The sequence below is a fragment of the Coturnix japonica genome, chromosome 2 (assembly GCF_001577835.2).
Source record: "Coturnix japonica isolate 7356 chromosome 2, Coturnix japonica 2.1, whole genome shotgun sequence".
NCBI lineage: Eukaryota > Metazoa > Chordata > Aves > Galliformes > Phasianidae > Coturnix > Coturnix japonica.
This window is the reverse complement of record NC_029517.1, coordinates 21299729-21325193: the sequence shown is the minus strand read 5'-3', so window position 1 is coordinate 21325193 and position 25465 is coordinate 21299729. Positions and strand designations below refer to the sequence as shown.

The 25465-nt window shown below is 39.7% G+C and overlaps 1 protein-coding gene across 4 annotated transcripts in view; it reads right to left on the bottom strand.

The window, feature by feature from the left end:
- LOC107309087 (probable acyl-CoA dehydrogenase 6) overlaps nt 1-25465 on the bottom strand; it is a 67333-nt gene that overhangs the window by 8080 nt on the left and 33788 nt on the right. For 2 of the 4 annotated variants that reach the window (XM_015853554.1, XM_015853556.2), the window contains exons 3-6: nt 17733-17862; nt 11740-11846; nt 9418-9585; nt 4508-4681 (exon numbers count right to left, since the gene is read on the bottom strand). In XM_015853554.1, coding sequence (XP_015709040.1) covers nt 4508-4681; nt 9418-9585; nt 11740-11846; nt 17733-17862 — 579 coding nt within the window. Of the gene's footprint in view, nt 1-4507; nt 4682-9417; nt 9586-11739; nt 11847-17732; nt 17863-20294; nt 20329-25465 lie in introns of those variants that run through there. The other 2 variants (XM_015853558.2, XM_015853557.2) reach the window with 2 other exon arrangements.

The following is a 25465-nucleotide window of genomic DNA, read 5'->3' as shown; positions in this document are numbered from 1 at the left end:
GGAAAAGGCAAACCAGCAGTTAGAGAAGGAATAGGCTCAGTCTGTTGCAGCTTAGTTAGGATAACAACAGGTGCTGAATTTGTGGGGAATTTTGTTTGGGAAATGTGGGCCCATGTAACTGCGGCAAGCAGTAGGGAGAGTAAGGATGGAATGAGCTCATCAATATATTGTTATGAGAAGTGTTGCATTTTCTCTTTTGAAAATACACTTATCTACACATTCACCCTCATTTAGAACCTGAAACATAAAACTTCGAATCTGCAATACAGAATTTAACCAAGCCTTGGTGTACTACAAAATCCCTTTCCCCACCTACCATGGCTCCTGCAGGTACCTACATGCAACTTCCTCACAGGAGCCTGGTATGCTTCAGTACTCCATTTTGCATGAATTTCAAGAATACTTCTACTTAAAATTGTATCCCTATATTGCTCTCACACATTTTCATATACATCCCTACGCTGTTCTTACATGCCGACATGGGCTCCCACCACCTGCCTCTCACCACCATCATTTACCAGCTCCTCCAGAGCTGGTTCTTACCTCAAGCTGGGCAGCATACAGCTGAGCTTGAGTTGATGGGAGGTAAACCAAACTGCCATTTGCAAACAAATTAAAGAGAGGAGACTTTCTTAGGACAGGTATTTAGAGCTATAAGCATAGCTCTAAAATGGCAAAGCTCAACCATGAAGCAAACACTAAAGCAATGCAGCATGTAATGGATAATCAGGACTGCCAGCAACTCTGTACAACGTAACAGCTCACAATACTTTGCCAGTCATGTGGTAAGTAGGGAGAAATGCCACTGTCAACAGCAGTATTCATTTTCTCTCTGAACTTTCATCTGTTTGCATGCATTTGTTTTCTCTCTTGTCATACAATATTCTTCACATCCTCGGGCAAACTTGGTTCCAAGGGTTTGGGCTGACAGCACATGCAGGAAATGTCACCCCGGGACAGCACAAGGGCTGTGTGGTCTACCAGGCAGCGGAGCATTGTGAAAGCACTCACAGTAGTTCTGCAACTGCCAATGTTTTCCTCCTTCTTCCATCCAACTTCTATTACTCTACTTGAAACTTCTGCTCGTTAGAAACACACTTTGATTTGTTATGCCTTCACCCAATGCAGAACAAAATGAATACATTTTTCTCAGGCAGCTGCTGATCTCTCTCTGGTGAGATGTAGAGCAAGATCCAAGCTGAACATCTGTCTCTTACGGATGTTGATTGCCCATGCAAAAGGATCTGTCATGCTCCTTACTGGCTGTGACTCAACGGTGCTCATAAAACTGAGGCTACAGGAGCAGAGAGAATTCATTAGAGAAGTGCCATTCTGCTCTCTCATACACTCACTGAACTCCCTCTTTGCCTCCAAGTTAAGCAATTCACAAGACAACTGTTTGCTTTTTCACCATAGTGACATTCCCTTCCTGTGGTCGTTGTGACAGGTCCTCAAAGTGACGGTGTTTGTTGAGTGTCACAACATGGGGGAGATACGTGGCAGCTCGTCCTCCTCAGTGAAGCAGGAAAAGGCAACTTTTACCAACACCTTTGACAACGTGCCACGTGGAAGAAGAAATCGCACTTGTGACCTAGTTTTGCAAAGTAACATTCTTGAAAAACTTGATAAAAATAAAAAGCCTTGCAGGTAATTCATTTTCCATTTATGTTTTAAATTTGTTTTAAACAACTCTCCAAGCAACAACAAGAGAGAAAGAAAGAAAAGAATTGTAGCAAACTGCCTCTGCCAAGTTTTAGGGAGCAGTCAAAGCAAGCATGCCAGGATCAGTCCCTCAAGTGCATAAAGGCAACCAATGCTTTTCATTGTCATAGGAACAGCCACGAAAGAGAATGAGAAGAAATGTCCATCTGAGGGCCAGAAATGAGGGCTAGAATGAATATGTGCAGATCTAATTACAAAATTACTGAAAGCATGCACATCATCTGGAAAATCAGAGCCTTCAGCAAAATGCTTGTGGTTGTAAAGCTATTTGTAGGACTGGAATCTTGAAGTGCCTGTAAAGTTGTGGTGTAACAAACCACATTCATCAGGCAGTCAGCTCTGATGAACACTTTTTCTCTCATTTACCACAGCTGATTACCCCTGAAATTTGCAATTTGACACAAAAGGTGGGCTTTGTCCTCACTCCCAGAGCTCTTCATGCATTATACATCAACTTGTCAGTGAATAAAAGCAAAATCAACTCAGGGCACGGTAAGGCCACGTTTTCTCCTAGCAAAGACACTGTGGGATGGAGGTCCATCTCTTGATCGCAGCAGGGACCAAAGATTCCCTTTCCAAATTGTTCAGTCATTGTACCATCATTCTGGAGAAAAGGAGAATGGCGTCCCACTTCCTGAAAGACTGTGCTGGCTGCCAGGCTGTTGTGCAAAGCTGGACAGTACCAAGCTGCCAGTGGTTTCAGACATGAATGATCTCACCTGCTGGACTTTGTGTTTTGATGCTGTCACTGCTCGTCACTCTGCCTGGAACATGACTAACACTGCTGGCCGCTCTGCTGCCTGGGGAGTATCACTGCAGCCTAGAGCTTCTCATTGTTTTAACTCAACCTCCAAACTATGCATAAAAATGCATAATTAAGTCCATACAGTCCACGTATATCTTGGTTACATTTCAGAAGGCAATGTTTCAGGAAATGTTCTTTTTGCTTTGAGGAGAACTCTTATTCCTTTGGTGAGGCAGTGCCTGTGTTGACCAGTCATGCAAGTGGGAAGTGGTGAAATGCAGTTACTAACCTCAAAGGTAAAGAGCACAAGGTGCAGAACTGTATAAATCAAAACAAATCTTGACAGGATTGCAGTGGTGCAAAACTATCTGGTTCTTAAGTTCTCCTAAGGTGTTACAGTAACTGCTGTTTAATAGCACTGTTATTAAATAGTGAGAGATTTCTTTTTAGGTTGATGATGCTTATAGAGACATAAGAATACGTCTGCAGAAAAAACTGCCTCCTGCCAAAGGGTTTGATTTTGCCTGATCTTCTGATTCCTCCAGATTTATTCCAAACTTTGTAGAACATACGTCTGTGATAAGCAAAGAAATATGAAGTCAGATACTTGAGGTACTTTGATGGTGGCCACCAGAAATGAAGAATAGTCACCTGTGAGGCATCAGCACAGCTCTAGACCAAGGCTACTGTTGTACCACCTACTCACAAGGAGAGAAAACTGATTTAGACTGCTCTCTTTACCAGATCTGTCACATTTCTGCCTCAGCGGGAAATCAAGAAGTGCTGAAACAAAGGCTCTGTGTGTGAGAAAGAATGCCTAAATACACTCAGACGGCTTGGTGCTTGGGGTCCTCAGCAGGTGAGACCAACCACAGGCTCCAGGGAATATTCACCTTTTCCAACCAAGTAGAAGAGAGCCTGACTGCTTTCAAAACACCGTGGTTATAGCACAGTCCTTGTCACAGCAATCCCCAATTTATGCCTTTAATGTTACGCATAAAGAGTTCCTATTGCATGGATTTGAACACAGCTTCACTCCCATCCCATAAATGTCCTGAGCAGTGTGCAAAAGCAGGGCCAGTGCAGGACCACGTCTCCTTGACATAGTCTGAAGCACCATCCTGTCCAGGCCTGACCTCCCTTTCTTCACTAGAACTACCCTCATATTTACTATTAAGCTCAGGCTGAACTAAGAGGTTTTGCCCAAACCAAGGATGTTTTCAGCATCTGAGCCCCAAAACATCTGGACTGGGATCAATCCATAACAGGGAGTCATTTTTTTAATTTGGTCACTGAATCAGAATATCACTTTTCACAGCTGCCAATTCCCCAGCCATACACAGGCACTAACAGTGTATGCACAGGAGTACAGAGGTTATTTACACAACCTTCTTACATCTTCAGTCTTTTAAATTGAAACTCTATTTATGTTAAACGAGCAGATGCTATGGGACAAGGGGGAAGGTTGGGAGGCTGAAAAAGGGCAATCCAGGTTTGGATCTGGTTATCTGGAATATCCAGAACCTTTGAATCTCAAACATGTAGATTTGGGTATGGCCTGAGTTTAGAATAACTGAAATTCTGTGATAGTGGAACTCCGGGGAAAGGAATTTAGTTTTATACCATCACATTCAGTATATACTGAGGTAAAAAGTGCATAAACAAAACTGTAATATTGTCTATACACAGCACTACATTCATTTTCTACAATCTAGGGTAAAGTTCATGTTGGTATTTTGATAGCCTTTGTACTATATTTATAGCTGACATAACATGATGCTGTTTTTTCTTATCAGCAGAATGCACTGAGAAAAGGGGAAAAAAAGCAAAACCTCTGCTAGCTCTGTGAGCCAATGCCTCACAAAATATTTTCTTTCTGTTTCAAGCTTTCATGTAGAAAGGGAAGGTTGTCTATAGCTACACTATGACATTTCAAAAACAGAGGTCATAATTTACAATAAAAGGAAAGTGCTGTTAGTCATGCAGTAAGGGTGACCCATGTGTCCCTGCCAGACCCCTGCAGCATAACCGATGACTTACCAGCGGCTACTCCCCACAGCCGCTCTTCTTGGAATTGCAACATCTGATATGTGAAACCCATTCCTTCCTCACCTATTAGGTTTTTGCTGGGGACTCTTACGTCTTCAAAAAAGATCTGAGCTGTGTCTGATGACCTCATGCCCAGTTTGTCTATCTTCTTAGTAATGTGAATGCCTGAAGAAAAAAAAGTCTTAGAAAGGCTACAAGAAAGATAAAGCCAGATGTACAAGGATAGTATTTATGAAAAGTGAAGTTCAGCAAGAATATAGCAAAACCTACCTTTGGGAAAACATTATAGTATTCCAGGAGGCAAAACCAAAATAGGTCACATCCCATTTCTAAGAGTTTTCTCAATTTTATTTGACTAGAAAATCAGAAATTGCAACCTTAAGGGTCTTACTTTCAATTATGTCCCCAAATAATAATAGTTCACCAGTAGTAATAATCTCACTTCATGTACATCTTCAAACCGTGCAATTTTTATTTGCTTGTTTGATTATTTTTTTTTTGTGCACTGCAATAAAGTGTTGGAATTCAATTTAGAAATATTTTCTGATACAGTGAAGCAGCAAAAAAATATTTAATAATGACAGTGGAATTGTGTTGAACTGTTACTAGAGAATTTCTACTCATGAAATTCTTTCTCTTTCCACCACATTTATCCTCCATTTTCAAGCCTATTTTGATCTTCTCTTGTACCTACAGAAGAGTTTATAATCCCATAATCTCACTTGTTCCTAGTAGTAATAAAAAGGTTAGACTCCAATTTATAAATACAAAAATCCAACAGTTCTGTATCATCTACAAGTTTTGTTAAGGCTATATATGTTATGATGGCCTATCATTACTACCTAGTCCATTTAAATAGTCAAAGAAGGTTTACAAAGATCAGGATTAACTCCTTTGAGTTTTCACATGGGCATCCTTTGTGAAGAGGGTTGGAGGCTGACGATCCTTGAGGTCACTTCCAACCCAAGCCCAAAAATTCTGTGATTCTATGACTTCCATTGAACATCTCTTTCTGAACTAGAACTGAACACTCAGCTCCTGCTGACAGGAGTCCTTTAGTCTTCCAGGCAGAAGAAGTTGGCAATCATTTATTTCAAATTCACTCTGTCCAGGAGCATTGAATAAGATTATAGGACGTTTAATCTCTCAGCAAAGCAGAGGCAAAATACCAACACTATTTCAAAGTGCCAAGCCTGCTCTCAGAAGAAGGTCCAGGTATACTTCACACCTTCCACCCGAGGCTACTCCATTGACCAATCTAAAATCAGATTATGCGTTAGGAATATTTGCTTTGATAGGTGTTCAATGGAAGAAGAAAATCTTTGACACCTGCATTGAAGATCACTCAGTAATTTGCATCGAGTCATGCCAGAGAAGCATCTGTGCTTTGTTTCTGTATTAAAATCAGAGCTACACAAACACACTGAAACCATCTACAGGCCTAAATGATTTCTGGAACATCTTTTCCTGCTGGAACATTACTGCTTGCTTTCTTTGAGAGTCTCAGATGTTTTGGTCCACTTCCAGTCATATGATCCCTCCACTAAGAAGATGCACTTAATGCTCTTGTTACTGGAATGTTTGTTAAGGACTCTGCTGGAAAAAGCGCAACTGCTGGAAGTTCTCTGTATTGCTAAAACAATCCTACTGTGGGCTTTCCCAGACCCACATAAGGTAACTGCTACTGAATGAAAATCATACAGGTTTGGTTAGATGAGCTAAATGTATTAGTGACTCCTACTCACACTTCTTACCAATTGGATTGTGTTTTCATCTTTCCCGAACCCAGCAGCATTTTCTGTTTGTTGTGACTTTCCAGTTTCACTTGCTCTTAGATTATTTCATGAATCTCCTTCAGAAGGAGGCCAACATTCATCAGACCCACATAGTGCCCTCTCTGTTGCTTGCATATACTTTAAATGTTCTCTTTGAAGACACCAACACATAATCATCTCTCTACCTTTGAAATGGACACTGAAATCTTCCTTTATTTAATTATCTTCATTCTCTTCAGAAGTGCTATATAATAAAAATTACAGGCAGCAGAAGCAGCAATCTGCCCAAATAATTCCCAGAGCATGTCTGTATTAAATTACAGGCTATCTAAAAACACATATATCTCAACCTAGGAAGGCCAAGTGCTCGCCTTTCTAAAGATCACTCTAACAAAGCCATGTGTGCTTCTTGTACCAGTATCACTGAGATGGATCGCTCTCTCTCTTCCTGGGACAGTTCTTCCCAGGTGTCTTTGATTTTTCATTTTCTCACGCTTCTCCAGCCTTCTGACAATCTCTTTTTATTTCTTTCAGTCTATCTTGACAGAAAGTAGTTACTCTCTCCTGACAACATTTAGTGCTGTTACAAATGGAAAGAGACATTTTAAATTGCAACTTGAGAAACACACTCCTTTCCACTTTCCTGGATGTTCTCTTTATTATCCTCTGTGCAATTTACTAAGTGTTATCTGATGACCCAGAAGAGAGACCAGTGCACAACTACATCCCAGATGGGGGCTGCAAGCCATTTGTCTATATATATACATCTATATATATATCTAACATGGACATTTTATACTTTGCTAGTCTTTTTTCATCACATGAGAAAGAGTTCATACTTGCTAGCATGAGGAGTATTCACCTGCCTAATGTGAGTACCTACTGTGAATCCACACCAGTTACCCAAATTCTCTTTATGAGATGTTTACAGCAATGTTTGTGAAATCTGGGCCATTATTTTCTCCAAACCAGAACAGACACTGTACAAACCTACAAGTAGAAATTAATCACATTTGGTATCTCCAATAACTACCAGTTTTTGTTGAAGCTAACTCATTTCAGATTTTTTTACTTACATCACATTATTTATGAAACAGCTATGTTTTTATGAAAAGCACAGGTCTCCTATCTCCTCCCAACAGCCAGCATGGAACGAGTTAATCTCTGTGCCTTGAACCCTGTCTTTCCCCTGCAGTGCCACACATCCTGGTGACTGCAGCAGTTAGTCAGATATAATACACTTGTCCTCCACTGTGGTCGCTCCTGACCATTGTCATACATATGTCTACAGATGCACGATAGTGTATCTTTCTGATGTCATCCAGACACTTCCTGTACAGTCTTGGTCCGCTGCCCTCTAAAGATAATGATCTTTGGCAGACACACGTCCTTAGGATGTATCAAAGCAGATGGAGCTTCCTCCTCACATCTCTGTCAATTGGCAGCCTTGTTCATACTTTTCCTCTTTGTATCCTACCCAGATTTCACTTCTGATGTAGCCTACCCACTGAGCACAATCAACTGTCTCCATATTTCATTTCAAAAGGTCACCAGTCTTGGTACGGTGACCCTTCTGGAGGTCCATGCCCATGTCACATAAGATGAAAAGCATATAAACTTTGAGGAGCATAAGTTATATTTTAAGGAAGATGTCTACATCTCTGAACATCACCTTTAGCTGACTTGCAATTTTTCTCCTCAAAATCTGTTTACCCTAGGTAAAGCAAGTCTGTGTACAGGTTATATGGCTAACAACAACCCCATAAAGCTACAATGATTCACACGTCTTTCTGGAATAAGCCAAGTATCTTGAAAACCAAGATAATTTCTGGATATTTGATCCACCTGCAATGGTATGTTGGTATTGAATTCTGAGAAATAGTCTCACATATGCACTCTGACTCTTTCATGAAAAATCATGAGGACTTTATGCAGATGGCTGATAAGTAAGGTCATCTGGAAGTTCAGGGAGATTCTGCCTCTGAGTTACAACATTCATTCATACTTATTGATAAGGCCAAAGTCAACAAGTGAATCAGCTCAGGTCATTCTCCTGTTAGTACTCACTCTAAGCCAGCTTTGCACGAGCAGTGGTTCAGAAAGTCACAACCCGCTAGCTTCAATGCTAAAACAGTTTGCTTACTCTGACTTATTCCATATTCAAATTAACGTAACAGAAATTTTCTTAAGATGCTCTCACCACTCTCCTTTGTAACACTGGAGACCTATGATTTTGTTCTCAGTCTGATCCCAAAAATAAATATATGGACATTCACTTCACTGCCATTGTGCTTTCTCTACATTTTAAAAGCTGATAATGCAAAAAAAAAAAAATAAATGCCATACGTTTTAATATTTTCTTGCCGCCATCATCGTATCTGTGATGCCAGTTTAAAGATTTGAACTTTCTAAAAATCACCAGGTCTTCTTAAAACAGAGAGAATTTGTTTAATTACTTCGATGAAATACAGTTTTGTTCTGTGTTCTTTAGGAAAGTGTAAAAACAAAAATTATTTGAAACCTTTAAAAGGTGCAAACACTGCTCAAAATTAAATTTCAGTGGGTAAAAAATTGAGAATGATACGTTATTTTGAGGGCTGTTTGCATCTACAAGTCTTTTCTGAACAGAAAACTGAGATAAAAGCTTTGTGGAATTTATTCAGGACTAAAAGACATTGGATGTTATTAAAAAAAAAAAAAAAAAAAGAAAAAGATTGTCTCTATTTTTAATGACTTCTTTAAAGCATTAATTTTCTCCTTGTCAGTAACTTAATCTATCCATTCTCAGAAAATGTTATGAAATACTCCCTTGCTAATGTATCTGAAAAGCTTTTCTAAATTTATTTTGGTCAAAAAGAATTTTCCACATAATTTGGTATGGGAGTCCCAAGCTGAAGTCTGCAATATATTTAATTTCCTTCTCATTTGCTCATTCTCTTCCTTTCTTTTGTGGAAGTATGAGCACAAATGCATTTAGAATTGACTTAGTACGACAATGAAACACTTAATTTAAGGGAGCATTAATGGGTACAGTCTCTAATCTGAAACACCTTTCCTTCTTGTAATGTTCACACACAAAAGCACCAATAAAATCAGCTCAGAAGGAAAAGAGTTGCATGTCATTACCAGGTAGATTCATTGGCAGACATATGAGGGATTTATTTCGGTGGGGATGCCCTTCACTTGTATTCGCCAGCAGGCACATCCAGTCCGCTTGGCACCCAGATGTAGTCCACATCTTACCACCATTTATGATGTATTCATCACCTTTTCTCACAGCTGTTGTCTTGATGCCTATTCAAAACAAAGAAAATGAAGAATTATTCTCGTTAAAAGAAGAACAAGCTGGTTCCTGGGTGACTGGCCAAGTGATTCCCTTGCACTTGGACAACCAATTTTCACTCCTCACATCATCGCCCTCTAGGCCACAAAAGGCAGGCCCACCTGGATGAGCCTCTTCGAAAATGTCCCAGGAAAGCAGACCACTTCTCTCACCCTCTGTTAGTTGGAATCTTCGTCCCAGGGGATGAAAGCAGAAAACTCTCTATAACTAAATTCAGTCACAGAAAACTCAGGCCAGAAATATTTTAGGCCGGGATGATCTATTATACATTTCAGTCACTGTGTACATTAGTCACTGAGAAGGCCGTTAATTTCAGAGTCCCAGCTTAAACAAACATAAGCTCCAATATCTGTGTATGCCTAAGGATATATATACACACGCACTTCCTGTGTGTTCTAGGTCAGAATGGCGTAATAAATTCAAAGTCAGTAAGTCTTTAAAAGGTTTAAATATTAAGATTGTCTGTACAACAAGGAGTTCTAAACACCTGCTACCCCACAATACAGAAAAAAACACGTTATTTTCATTTATGAGTATTCACATCACTGCAAGGAGCCCTAGATGCAACAGCAGGAGTGAATCATTAGTTACTGGTTAAGCTCCAGAAGAATTTCCAAAGAGCTATCTTCTTTTTCCTGAACTTGAATTTCTTCCACTGAAACCCCAACCGAAGAAGGCACTGCAACAGATATACAGCTGCAAGTTGCTGATGGTAAAAAAGAACCCAAGTACATTCCCAATAGTGCTTGTATTATGAGACTATAAAGTGCATAAGAGGCTATATAATGAGGTAGGCAGTAAACTTGGAGTGTGTCAGACACAAAGTGTAGTGAGCAACCACATTTAAGTCAGCTGGTTATACTTTAATGCACACCCACTCTAATCTGCATATGAACCTTCTTCTCAAATGTCCTAAACTTAAAACAAATTGATAACAGGCACTTGATCTTCATTTAGAAACCAAACTAATGACTACCTGGAGCTATAGTCTGCATGGCTGAAAAGATTTGTTAATGTGAAAATGGGGGAAAAAAGTGGCTGACATTTGTGTAATCATGTAAGATAAGGAACTTGTGGATATAGTTGTGGATAAATAAACTTTTAAAAAAGTTAACATTGAAGAGCAAGAGATAACTTAGTGTGGATGCCAAATCTATCCAAAAACATATTGTAGAATCTGAAAGTGAAGGAGCCCAGAACACTGATTACAGTAATACATGGGCACTTGACAATCATACAAGGAGACTGAACAACACGTGAAGGATGCAAAAGAGCTGTGACGAGACATGGTACAAGTAGCGTAAAAAGGATGGAGAAACACAGCGATTTACATCAGACAACCCTTTGTTATGGAACAACTACTAAAAGATTGGATTGAAGTCTCCTGGAAGGTCTGCAGAGGAACACTGAGCACTATAATGCTATCACAAATATAAACAGTATTTGCAAACATGGCATGACTAGACACTAACTTCCCAATTACAGATTAAAGAAGAAATGCCTGACTAATAGGAACACACAAGAAGTCTCAAGTGTGTCGGCCAACAGCTTGTTTCAAGAACTTGAAAAGTGACTGTTTAAAAATCAACTTACGAAGTGCAGAATTTTCATTAAAAGAAAGATTATCAACCCCGTAAGTAGACTTTACACTTAAATTACAGCAGAATTTGAAAACCTGCTTAGCAATTTACTATAGTCAAGTGGATTCCGTCTAAGAGTTGGCTGCAAGATCCTTTGGCATTTTGTACTATAATTATTCTCCCCGATAAAGCACAGGTATGGGAAAAGGCTACTTCAATGGATGCTTCAGCCACTCATTTTTGGCACGTCTACATCACTGACCTTGAGGTATGGAGCTGTCCCTTCCTATAGCAGGGGGTTGGAACTAGATGATCTTAAAGATCCCTTCCACCCCAAACCATTTTACAGTTCTATGACTCTATGTATTACTGCTCCTAGAATATTACTTTTTGGCCTTCACCATTCCAGACTTTCTTTTGCATTTCTTACACATACTGACAGTAAGGGCAGGGGTCAGTAAAGCCAGATTCCTTCCATTAAAATACCAGGCTGTCTGAAATTGGCAGTTTGCTGGGTTAACTTACTTGCAACATCTGATCCAGCTCCAGCTTCACTGATTCCCAAACAAGCCACGATATCTCCAGATATAGTTGGTGTGAGGAACTGTTTTTTCAACTCATCGGAACCAAATCTGTAACAATGTAATAAAAAGGTATTAAAAGCTATTGGAGGTAAATTTTATTTACCGGATGCTCACAAATTTTCTTCTACTCAGTGATCAATTTATATGTGACTAGGTGAAATCTATCCTGAAGCCAAAGAGAGAAGGTTCTTTGTGCAAAGCTATGAATCAGTCTTCACTGGAAGTGCAGCCACAACCATTTTAAACAAGGCTCATACAAACATCTTACTTCTAAAGAAACATGTGGTTGTAATGCTCCAAATCTTATCTTCATGACTGCTGCTTTCAGAGCTATCAAACATAAAGAAATGTTGGCTCCTGAGCTGGAAGCAGGATGGAGGATACTCTCTCTGCATATCTTCTGACTTCTGTACCAGCTCTTTGCCAGGTTTTAGTAGTGGCTAAAAGTTAAGCTTCTTGTCAAAACAGCAACCTTTAGCAGCCAAATCTGCCAGCTGATGAAAAAGAAACAATAGGTTCATGTGATAAAATCTTTCCCCTCAGGAACCTAATCTCACTAATGAACACCCTTTCCTAAAGGTGTTAGGCCTGCCCTCTACACCCACCCGAGGAGAACCAAACCTCTTTTTGTGATGCCAGAAACCTTAGTAGCAGGGCTGCTACTTCTTCAGTGAGATGCTAGGAGCATCAAAGACACACCTGGGGACAGAAGGGAGCTGCTGAGTCCCCAACCCCTGGGAGTAATGAAGAAGCACTCTTGGACAGGGAAGAAGAACAAGGATGAATGGTCTACATGAAGACATTTGTGTTGCATTCCAGTAGTGAAGCAATGCCTGTCTCTCCTTTGTCCTTTCCCCTCCAAAAGGCAGAAAGGCTGCTGAGGGTCAGCCAGCTCTCCTCAGAGTTGTCCCTTCCCCCCTGTGGGATGTCAGGAAAGGAGCCAGAGGGCTCTTGTGTAACATTGACTTTTTTATTAAGGCTCCAAGAAATAGTGACTCCTTCCCTGAAAGAGATTTTTATTTTTATTTTTATTTTTATTTTTATTTTTATTTTTATTTTTATTTTTATTTTTATTTTTATTTTTATTTTTAATTTTATTTTTTTTTCACCTAAATTTAGCTGCTTTTACCCATTCAAAATGTGATTTAATGGTTGAGTTTTTTCATAACCAACTTTCACCAGTTTGGCCTTGGAGCCTGAATGGTTAGCTCACACTCATGTTCTTAAACCTCCCCTGTCCCAAAAATGAACGTCCTCGGGTTGCAAGACCTCTCCTCTGTGAGCAGAAATCCATAACAGCCAAAAAATGGCTTTAGGTGTTTTAGAAATAGGTGTTTTACAATTAGTGATAATGTCCCCTCCTAGCTAAAAGGCTTCTCAGGTCAGTGTTTTAATTGATCTTTGGCTCATTAGCTGCCTAAGAAGGCTGCAGCTAACTGGGCTCTTCTACAAGAGTTGACCCTTTACCCCTGCTTTCAGTCTACCGCAAAGCAGCTGTAGGCCACAAGAAGCCAGAGACCAGAGTTGGAGCTGGCAGACGCTCTCCCTTTGCGCACACAGGGAGCTCAGCTCCTAGTGCTGTCCAGGTCCATAACAATCACAGCTGCAGTCCCAAATAAATACAAGAAGTGAGCTTGCAGTGTTCGCTCCTTCCCCCAGTGCACTGGGACAAAGTCTCTTGATCTGTTATGCAGCGTAGTTGTTTTTTCCTTAGAACACGATTGTGTGTGGCCAGCTGAGAGCTCTCTTTAATCAAAACAAAAACCAAACCAAACCAAAAACAACATAAAGACTGAGATTATGAGACGAGCTCGCAGCACTGCCTATTAGAGATTTCTGGCAATGCTTACTGATGCTTAAAACTTTGCCTACATTTAGTTATTTGAACAGAGGATTTCCATGACAAGAACTTTCCTCAGAAAATGTTTTGGGTTTGACAGCTTTCTTTGCTTGTTTTAAGTTCCAGAAAACAATTCAGGTCTTCCCAAAAATGAGGCTGGAGAAGTTATTTTGTAATTAAAAAAGTCTGCCAATTCTACCTTCGGAAGGTCATGCTCTGCAGGAAGGACGTGCAGCCCAGCAAATGGCCAGCTATCGTGTTAGAAGTATATTGCTTCTGTTAAATTCTACCCATCTTAAATATATCCTGGAAATTTATCAGGTTTGCGTAAATACAGTGTTCACTTATTTCCAGTTTAACAGCTCCAGCATGAGAAAACTATGCAACGAGACTTGCTCTGACTCAAGCTAGACCAGACTATGTCTGCTTTCTGGGCTGAAATCATACCCTTGAGCATAGGGTCCCACATCATTAACTATGAAGCATTAAGATCTATTTCAAAGTCATTTTCATGCAGGTGAGCACCCACAGATACACACACAGAGTCTATGGGCAATAAACTAGAGCTCCTTGTTGACACTGGGTAATCCAAAAGTCCCACACGTGAAATTCCAACACAGTAAGAACACGGAAATGGTCCATGCTTTGTAAGTAACAGTAGAATGTCATGAATATTGACACAAAAATGGCACAGGTACAAAATCTCATAAATTGTGAGTAAAAGGTGAGAGAATTATGATGAAATTAGAAATTGTTAGAACGTGTTCTTGATCCACACAGTTTTGTTTATGTGCTCTGCTAATTAGAAAATGGCAGCCTGTTCTGTTAATCTCAAATATATATAAAAATATCGTTTCTGACAGGTTTGATTGCTACACTGAATGAAAATATGTCTATTGCACATCACTGTTCTGACTTAACCGATAATCACCTTGTTAGAGCTGTGGATCTCATTCACTTTTGTTTCTTATGCTTCTGTGAGAAAAAAGCTGAGCTGAAGTGAATTAGTTAAATTAACAAAGGAGGTTCGGAGCAGAACTGACATTGTTTGATTCATGATTAAGTGCAAACTGAAATTCTGAATAGGAAAAACTGCAGGCAATTCTATCACAGCTCTCAGCACTTGATTGACTGAAGCTTTCTTGCACTGGAGCTTAAACACTGAAGAAATACAGCCTACTCCAAATTCTCACCTGGGCCTCTGGACCTCTTGAAAGGGAATATAATACTACCTGTGAAGACAAGAGGTTTCCTGAACAGTCATTTCAAGAAGAGTTGTGAGAGAAAATATTGATCCTGTTGCACATTCACGCATTCAATAGGACTGAAGCTACTCATTAACAGTGCAGCAGCTTTAAAAGAATTATTCAACATCAAAGCAAACTAAAGCAAAAAAAGCTTTCAGGTGATTTATGCATTATTCTATATTATGCCAAAGATGACACAGGAATTTGCTCATGGGCTTTCCAGGAATAGAAAGAGGATTTCCTTCACCCGAAGAAGGTCATTCTGGCCTATGATCACTTAATAGCTACAGGTGAATTTCTCCCAGTTCCCTTTCTATTCTGCTCCCAGACAAACTATTAATAATGCATTTGCCACATGCCATGATTTTGTATGATTCTTGTGTATCCTGCACAGGACTCCTACCATCTAAGTCCAGTTCCAGCTCAGCAGTACTCCTTGGGTCCTCAGTGTACATGGAAAGAAGTAAGAGAAGACAAAAGGCAATAAATTCTCCTTACAGGCAGGGCAAGAAATGCATGGGAAACAGGAGCAAGCTCCCTTGGGCAGTAGGAAAGGCTCCTTAGGATCAGCAATTTGGCTTTCAAAGGCTTTAAAAGAATCCACACTGCAATCAGCTTTCTCTCTGTGAGTCCCTATTTCAGTCAAGATAAGAAGACATGCAAGTTTAAAAACACCCACGTTTAGAAAACTTATTTACTTATCGTAAAAGACTGCATACGGAAAAAAATAAAGCAGTAAGAAAAATACTCTGGCTCTCAGTTTTTATCAAGCCTTTAAGCTTGAGTTATATGAAGACTTTATGAAATAAATTGCTCAGCTCGAGCTGTAGAGACATCCTGAAAAGAATACAGATGGGAAGCCGGGCAGCCCCTTCTGACTACTCTGAGGGTTCTGGTAAAGAATGATTACATCAATCTTCTATTTATTTAGGAATGCACTGAGCTATTTATTTAGTTTTGAACTGAAGTGTGGGCACTGAAGGAGACCTGGAATAACAGGACAGTGAGCACTGGTGGTAGAAATATTTCACATCATCTCAATTGGGCTTCTCAGTTAACTTCTCTGCTTCTCCTCACTTAAACTTCAGCAGTCCCTGTGATGGCTCAGGACAAGGCCCAGCAGGCTAACAAACTCAGTACCAAATGACATGGACAACACAGGACTGCTGAAGGAGCACAGAAAGAAGTTTCCCCTATGCTGAGCCTGTGGGCAAGCCACGCAGCTGTCAGATCACCTCTTCCCATTTTCACCATTTCCCCAGCTGATTAAGTGGATCATCCAGCTTTTCAGAAGCACTATTCTTACTGTCAGCTGTAACTTATTTCCCTTATAGCAAACAGGAACAGAGACAGTAACGTCTTTGAGTTTTTGACACTAATTCTCAGCCACTGTTCAGCAGAAAGAAGAATTTGCAATGTGTATGTCAGTGAAATAGAAAAGCACTCTTCCCTCACTATCCTTAATGTCTTCCTATGAAAAGTAAAGTTTAGTGTCTGTTGATGAGATAAAAGAGCTTTTTGCTGATCTGGTATCATTATATCACACTACAGGTTCTTTTACAAGCACGGGGAACAGCATTTCATTCACTGCCTCAGCTTAGAGCTGCTTCCTCTGCTCCGTTTGTAAGCATGAAAGCACGAGAGGGACTTTATCCAGAATGCATTTAAAAGATCTGACAGAGAGTTATGTTCCGAAGCAGACACATCACAGGCCAGGTCACTGTTGACAGAACATTATGTATTTTGTTCTCAAATTTAGAAGTGTTACTGCTTCACTTAGAGGAATGTGGAAATAACAGAGCAGTCAGTCTGGGCTTCTTTCAGTGAAGAACAAGTATTTTCTCCTGTAATTATCTGCACAATAGATGTGCACATAAATCAAAATCGGCGTGATGGCTTCCAAGTATGATCATGCACATAGTCTTCTGAAGGTTGTCAGTAAAGAAAATACAAAGAATGAAGCGACAGGTGAAAAGATCACGAACAGGCAAGCAGATAAAAGTAACATTTTCAAAACCTGTTTAATGAAACCCAAATTTAGGAAAGGTTTCAGTCCTCTTTTCTCTAATAGAATGAACAGACAAACAAAACCAATGCTGAAAAGCTTTTCTGTGCAAGTACTCTCTTGTATACCTATTTAATACTGCAAAAAATCTGACTTCATAATCATAATTTGAAGTTAATTCCCACCACCACCTTCCAGAGATGAACACATATTCTAGGGGCAAACTGCTGGAGCAGCATGTCACCTCCCTGCAGTTTTGCAGACTGTTGTTTTGAGACAGAATGCCTGTGAAGCTACGAGGTCAAGATGGAGAAGTGGGCAACTGCTTCTTACTGAGGGAAAGGAAAAAAACGAGTGCAGGAGCTTGAGAGATATTAAGTGATAAAAGATGAACACCGACATGAGCGCATGCAGAAAAGTATGACGAATAATTGACTTGAATGGGTGTGTTCAGGCAGCATGATACGTGCTAAAATTTTAGTAGGATTTACACTAATCCAGATCATTGTTACTGAAATGTTAGAGCTGGCAAGGAACATATTGAGCTACTGGAAGAAAGCTAGTAAATGTTAGAAGACAATTAGACTCATTCTAATAATTACAACTAAATGGGGCCTTAATAAGACTGCACTGGTATATCTAGTTAAGAAAAAAATGCATCAAACATGGATTCTGGAATCATGACAGGAAGAAAGCACGTCCACTTCTCTACTGATGAGCAACTACAACATAATTTGGGCAGTAATGTTTTTTCCGATTTGAAAACGTGTGGTAGGATGGTTTTTAAGCTTAAACACACAACACCTTTGGCTTAAGGCTTAAATAAGCATTGTGAAAATTACCTTGTTAGCGCAGGAGTGGCCATGCCAGCTTGCACCCCAATAGCCATAGGGATACCTCCACAACGGATACTTCCCAGCTCCTCTGCCACTGCAATGCTATAGGAGAAGTCCAAGCCCATTCCACCATATTCTGAGGGGGGGAGAAAGGGGAAGGGAAACACACACACACACAAAAACAAAACCACAAATCTATTACATTGATGTTATATATTCCATGGAAAAAAACCAAACATCTTTCACAATGATGTTCCAAATTGGTATAAAAGACAAGAGAAAAAAAATACTGCCAAAAATTGCCAACTCCAATTTACTGCTAACTTGTAAGTATTTGATTTTATCAGATTTCATTTCAGAAAAGTGATGTCTCAGTTTTCTTTATAAAACCTGAACTTAAGATTCCGTATCAGGTCACTTCCATATACGTTATGTATCATCACTACTTTTACTGGAAAGGGCAGAAAACAGTAATTGCTGCTGAAAATGACATCAGTAGGAAGAATCACTTTTTCTAATGAAGAAATTACCACAAAGAAGTGCTTATATTACATTTGCTCTCATCTCCCACTGCAATCAAGTGAAACCATCTTTCTCCCACCTAGCAACCAAGTTAGCACAAAGCATGAGCACGTGCACATGGTGTCCACATGTGAAGTTGTCTCTGTAGCTCAAAACTCAATGTTAAACAGAAGCACAGCACCAAACATGCGTACTTCATATCCTGGCACCTGTTCATTGCTGTCATAAAAGCATTTTTCATTAACACAAGGTTGATGGCCCAGGGCCCAGGGCATTCTTCCTCCCTGCATTCCATTCTGCAGATTCAATTAAAGAGGATATTATTCTTCATCTCCTTCCCCAGCTCAGCACTGATAAACCCCCACATAGAGTACCAGAACAGTTCTATGCTTCTATGATGGGTGAGATAATTTCTGTTTGTGTTAAATAGATTTTATTCCAAAGGAAATACTGTGTGAAAGAGCCAACTGTTGGACATCATTAGTTGACTGAGTCGTTCTGACTACATAAAGTTTTCCTTTTTTTTAATCTTTTTACTCATTTGAAGACCAGATAAGAAAATGTCAAATAAACAGATATACGATTCCCCTCCCCAACACAGGGCAAAGGACCACCTCCCGTTATCACTTGCTGATGTCAAGTACTATCTGAACTCACTTCTCTTCTGATCTTCTTAGATATTTTCAAAAAACACCATTAATTAAAAAACAAAAACATCACAGGGCACACAGAAACAGTGCTTTGTATGCTATCATCTGTTTCCTAAACTCACAGAGACCGCCTTTGTGCATTCTTTTCTACAGAGAGAAGGGAAATGATAAATGGAAAAGGACTAAGTGTGAAGTTTAATTTTCAGTCTGAATGGTCTGGATTATCAGAGTTACACAATAGTTACTTTTCCAAATTACTATCTGAAAATAAAGCATGTTTCTTAAAAACATAGAGAAAATTTCAGTTCCTACTAGGAGCTGCAGCAGTACAGTGAAAAGATAGTAATATAGGAACATCTTTAGCATAGTAGATAATCCGATACAATTCCTTCTCATAACTACAGCAGAACTTTTAGCCATTTAGTACTCAGCATGAGGAAGTGAGGGCTTGGCTAGAAAACTTATGGTTATAAAAGTACTTTCTTGATAAGGAAACATTCAGCAAACAGGAAAAGCACCAGGGTTGTAATAGATAGCCTCAGTTTTGGCACTACACAAATATTTTCCACTTGATTTTTCTTTGTTTTTAATGTTCTAAAATAGTTTATCACTTTATTGCCAAACTGCAGTTGTTACTGATTTTTTCCTTTGTTTCACCTGCAAAGCATTTGTATTCCTTTCTGTGACATGCTTTCAAAAATCAAATCCTTTGTTCTGTGATTTACACAGAGCATGTTCACTAAAGGGAAGTTATATACACAGCAAATTCCAAAAAGAACTGTTATATGCAGACGTGCACCTTACACACATTCTTTCTTGGTACATTAACTCATTACATATTACCACATAGCAGACTTGCAATGTTCTCATTTAAGAGTAGGTGTTGAATAGCACATTTCAAAAACAAAATGCTGCAGAAGAACAGCTCTCAAAGTGGTGATATTCGTTGAATTTCCTTCTGACAGAAGAAACAGTAACAGTACAAAGACTCAGATGCTGAGAAGCTGAGGGGAAAGCTCCAACAAGGAATCACACAACCACAGAATGGCTTGAGTTGGAAGGGACCAAAATGATCATCTAGTTCCAAACTGCAAACCATGGGCAGGGCTGCCACCCGCTAGATGATGATGCTCCAAAGAATTTTATTGTTGGGATGAATAAGATAGATGACCAGAGAAGACAGGCAGGAAGGCTGAAGCAAGCTGCAGGAATGCTACTCAAGTGGCAACACCTAAATGTGTCAGTTCTGCTCCAGAAGCCAAGGACAAAAGAGATTCATGGAGAAATGTGCATGCTTGATTATAGGGAACGCTTCTTTTGGAGGTGTCTTGGAATGAAGGTAGACATCATCCTCACCACTCCGAGGTACACCACCACACATCCACACCGCACTCACCACCACTGAGATGGTCCATGGCAGCCCACAGCTTCCTCCAGAACAAGTGCTCAGCTCACACCAAACAGGTCTGCTAGACCTTCTAGCATCCATCATTCTCATTTCCACTTCCTGAAGACATAACAGCAAATGTTGTACAAAGTGAGTGCTTAATTCTGAAAACAGAATTTTTACTGTTGGTGGGCAGGAGGGTTATGTTCACCAGTTCCGTATATAAAACAATGCCTTTTACAGTTATCTATACAGTGCTGCAGTGCTACTAGGCTGATCTAATTTTCATTCAGAAAAGCAAATATTGTGCCCAATATCATTTTTGGTGAAAAATCCATGATTAAAGCAATCAAACCAATTCCAGATTTGATTGGTTTCGCTATAGGTAAATATTCACATGTAAAACATTTCTAGGGTAAATATTTCCTTTAAATTGAGTTGAGTGACGTTGAGAGAACTGTTTGGCAAAATTTCCACTTTTACTTTGCAAGATATATTGAAAGACCAAAGTGAAGCAAAACCAGGCAGAAAGTCTAATGCACCAACATATTTATAATTCAAAACAGGTAGAAAAGGGCAACTCTGCTACATTCAAATTGTTGCTTTTTTGCTGGCAATAGCACAACTTCCAGCTATTAAACAGATTCATATGCTATCTAGCTTGTCTATTGTTCAACTTCAGGTACTTATACAAAGAAACTGAATTATAAAACTCAAACTAGGCACACATGAACATGCACATAAACACAAGTTCTTCACTGCAGCCCAAGGAAGGGACCTGTGCTGGAACAGAGGAGAAATGTAGGAGGGAAGGAGTGGTAGAGATGGGTTGCTATAGACTGACTGCAGCCCCCACTTCTACTCACTGTTCTATTTGGGGATGGGGGAGGAGATAGGGGGGCTGGCAATGGAGTGAAGCTGAGCTTTGGAAAAGAATGCAATGTTTCATCTGTTTTGTCTTCTTTTTCTTTCTTTCTTTTTTTTCCCTCGGTATACAAATCTATTTTAATTGGCAATTAATTAACTTCATTTTTCCTAAGATAAATCTGCTTCAACCACTATGATAACTGGTGAGCGAGCTTCCTGCTTTTATGTCAACAATGTGCTACACTGGAAAATACAGTAGACATTATTCTCATCATGTAAAGATAGAAAACTCTGTACAAAAACTAACAGAACAGCAGGAAAACACACCCCATGGGCCTGGGCCTACCTAGAGGCATGGACATGTTTAAAGAGGGTCTGTGACACTGCTTTAGAATGCCAGAGCAACGCATTTTAAACCAGTTACTCACAGCAGCTGCACCAGTTACCTTCCGATCTCCAAAGACTCCCTCACAAATCTATGAGCCTGCCTTATTTTTAATGGTCATGGTCACACAACACAACTAACTGCCCTAGGCAACAGCAATGTACCATCTGCATGTATCTTCAAACTCAAGATAGCGGAGCTCTCCAGAAATCACAAAGAAAACCTAAACTGTATTTAAACATTATTACAGGAAAGGGAAGGCTAAGCATTGAAACACTGATAGCATAAAAGAAAGAAGCACACAGTAACTGTGTGGAAAGATGCAGCAGACACAAAAGAAAAATGAAAATCCAAGATTGCACACAGCCCTAAGCACCAACTGATGCATCAGCCCCAACTCAGAGAAACTTGATGCAGTCACTGCTCACAGACCCCTCAGCTGATTTTACCTACTTTTAAGCTGATTATTTTTCCCCTTCAGAACCAGCCTAACACCAACTTCACAAACATCTGCTTAAACTGTCCTGCAGTTTCCTTTTTTTTCCCTTTGAGGTTTCAAAGCACAGATCCCAGTTATTATATGTTTGAATGTGTCAGTCCAACTGAATACCTCAGCATGAAGAAAGTAGGAAACAATCACATGGAAAAATGAAATCAGGAGGTGTTTTGGCTGAATATCCCGCCTCCTGAGCTCTGATGGCAAAGACATGTGACTTCTCATGTGGTTTCTATTTGGGCAAGCTCATAAACAAGGCACAGCCTTGGTTTCAAGAATACCAATTCTACAGCCTCCCTGTTGCTTGCAGCCAGTCCACCAGCATGAGCTGTCAGGCCCCTTCCATACAGTGAACACACACATTGCCCCGATTGGCTGCATTTGCACCCAGCTTAAGTTCATAGAATCACAGAATATCACAAGTTGGAAGGGACCCAAAAGGATCATAAAGTCCAACTCTCAGCACCACAGAGAACCATCCAAAAATCAGACCAGACATCAGGTTAAGTTTTTAGGTCTATATATTTATGGACTTGAGTTTAATTCTCTTTGCTCCTCTCCAGATTGAAGGTTGCTTTCTTTGTGTCAAGTAGGCACATGTTACATCAGTATCCTTCATCAGGGTATGTGCCCACCCAGTCCTCCTGACACCACCACTAATGCTCCCAGGCCCTATGGCCTGCCTTCAGGTAATCCATTACCCCACATACAATGTGCTTGTGCTTCCAAGAGAGTAACTGCACAGGTCTCAGACAGTTTATTTCAAACATCTTCATTCATTCTGAACTGAGCATGAACTGATCAATATTAGCATTACAAGTAATCTCACTTAACAAGAGTAATGCAGGTACAGTATCTTTATGTGCTGCTCGTACACTACACAGGACTCTTCCTCTCACAAAAAGAAATATAAAACTATCACGTTACTCTGCATCGTAGCACATCTTCCTCCATGAGGATCTGAAGAAGTGTGAAAACGTAAGTAGGTGTTTTAAGGAACCTGTATTAAAGTATTATAAAGTACAGACACACAATGTGTTGTAAGTGAACAGGTCAAATCAAACAGGAGTCGACTGAACAGCAGATAGCAGACAGAACCCAAAGAACTCCAGTTACAAGTGCATACATTTGTGAGGAGCTTTTAGGTGCTTTATGAAATGGTGTCAAGATCTGAGAGCAGAAGAAATTGCACTCAGTTTTGGTGCAAACCCTCTGATCAAAAAGCAGGCTAATTATTTCCATTTCTGCAATGCAGTGGGACACACAGCGAGTATTCAGTGTGTCCAGAGCTCATTCTGGCTCTGTGTTCTACATAAATAATTGAACTAAGAAGCAGTATTATGTGAGCCAGGGATTAAACAGATTTATTAAATTTACTATTTATTAACATTTCTATGCCAAGACTTAATATGAAGGCTGACTATTTACCAGCTGAAAATTGCATTTAATGTTCTTTCCTATGAAAGCCTTCATTCGAGTTCAAGCTGATAAATAGCTTTTTGGAAACTTATATTTGTCTGACAAGGGAAATGTTAGCCAGTCAGCTCACAAGGTCACATCCAAAGTCATAAATTTTTACTAGATCACATGTTCCAGAACTTTCAATCTCCACAAAGCACTATAAACTGAAAGGGTGTGTAGAGAAATTTGAGAAATGCTGGCTTTGAAAAAACTCCAGCAAAAAAAAAAGGCCTTAGGAATGTGTGTAGTGAATAATACAGTGAAGTTCACATATCCTCTGGAGCCAGCTTAGCCAGAACACGGTGTTAGTTTTGGTGTGCAGGACCAAGTGTCATTCCAGTGGCTGATTACCAAAGTTCATGAGGAGATGGGCCCAGATACTGAACCCTACCATGCCTTCCCAAAACACCTTTCACACCTTAGATCAACACATTCCTAGCATAGTCACAGACAACTATGAACTGAGATCCCTCAGCCATCAGGTAAAACAGAAGAACAAAACAACACAAGAACATCCTTGCTTCTGAGCACATTTTCAGTTTGCAGTCTCCTGTGGGAAATATATTACCTCCCTATTTTCTTTTATTTACCTTGAAATTGGAGGGTATGTCTTATAGGAGACACTGACCACAGGTGAAAGAACTTCCAGTACAGCTCAAAGCATGCTAGAAATCAAATCCTCCATCTACCACTGTTTCCTTCAAAAGAACTTTCTACTCAAAATATTACATCATTTCTACAAACAATTCATTGTCTTTGGTTCTATGCTACAAAATAAAACAGTTATTCAGATTATCTGTCTCATATTTTTGAATTAGGTCTTAAATCAGTGACAGATCAGCACTGAAGGCAGTTAGAGCCAGGAAAAGCAAGGGATTCCAAGTGGGAATGACAGCAGCCAGCTGCAAAGCAGACAAAGCTGTAGCATGGATCACTAGTAAAAGAACATGTCAAGCTATTACATACCTAAGAGATAATTTTCCAACTAACGTAATGAGGTATGTAACAAATATACCAAATACTCTATCACAGTAAGAGCTTCTTTGTTCTTTTCTGTATAAAAATAGGATGAGCTTTTTTAAAAAAGCCATGTCCACAGAAAAGTCTGTCTTCCCTGAATCCCAGTCTTACATGAATTCTAACTGTGACCCTAAGCATTTATACACTCACTTATATAAGTACCATTTAGTACATAGTTTAAATGTAATTTTTTACGATGGAAAAAGAACATTGATTTAGCCTGGATCAATTAAACTCTACAGGAAACTGCCTCTGCAGTTCTGAACGTTTAAATGCTTGCAGCTAAAGTCAAACCTATCCTAATTGTGAATACTAACTGTAAAACTTACACATCCTTCAGGAAGTCGAGCAGGGATGTTCAGCGTGCAGCTGCCACTCAAGAGCTCCAAGAATGTCAGAGGCCGCCTATTAAATTCAGTCTTTTTTTTTTTTTTTTTTTTTTTTTAAGTAGCTACACAATAAATTTTATCTGAAGTTCACGTTGTTAAAATATCACACTGGGGTAACAGCAATAAAGGTATTGTTCAGGAAAACAATGCCTTGACTACATAGTCACACAGTGCATTTGCAAAGAAATTAAATTCCACTGCATATGCTGAATAATTCTGGTGAAGTATATTAAATCGAAACACACATTGCATTGCATACATCTCTACTTACAGGATGGCTCTGAAACCAAGCTTTAAAACTTTCACATCCAAAAATAAAAGCAACAAAAAGAGCTCATAGGAATAGAAGAAATTCGCAGAAATCAGGAAATTGTTGGAGGAGGTGTTGGAAAACCAGTCTTAGAAGTGCTGCCAAATACCTGAGCAGTTACCTCACCAGTAATGCACCTTCCTTTCACATAATAGGAGAATTATCATGGGGGCTGGAGCCATCATCAACCTTCTCACATCGCTCCCAAACTTCTTACTGGTAGATTGAAACTGAGAATGATGGGAGAGGGAA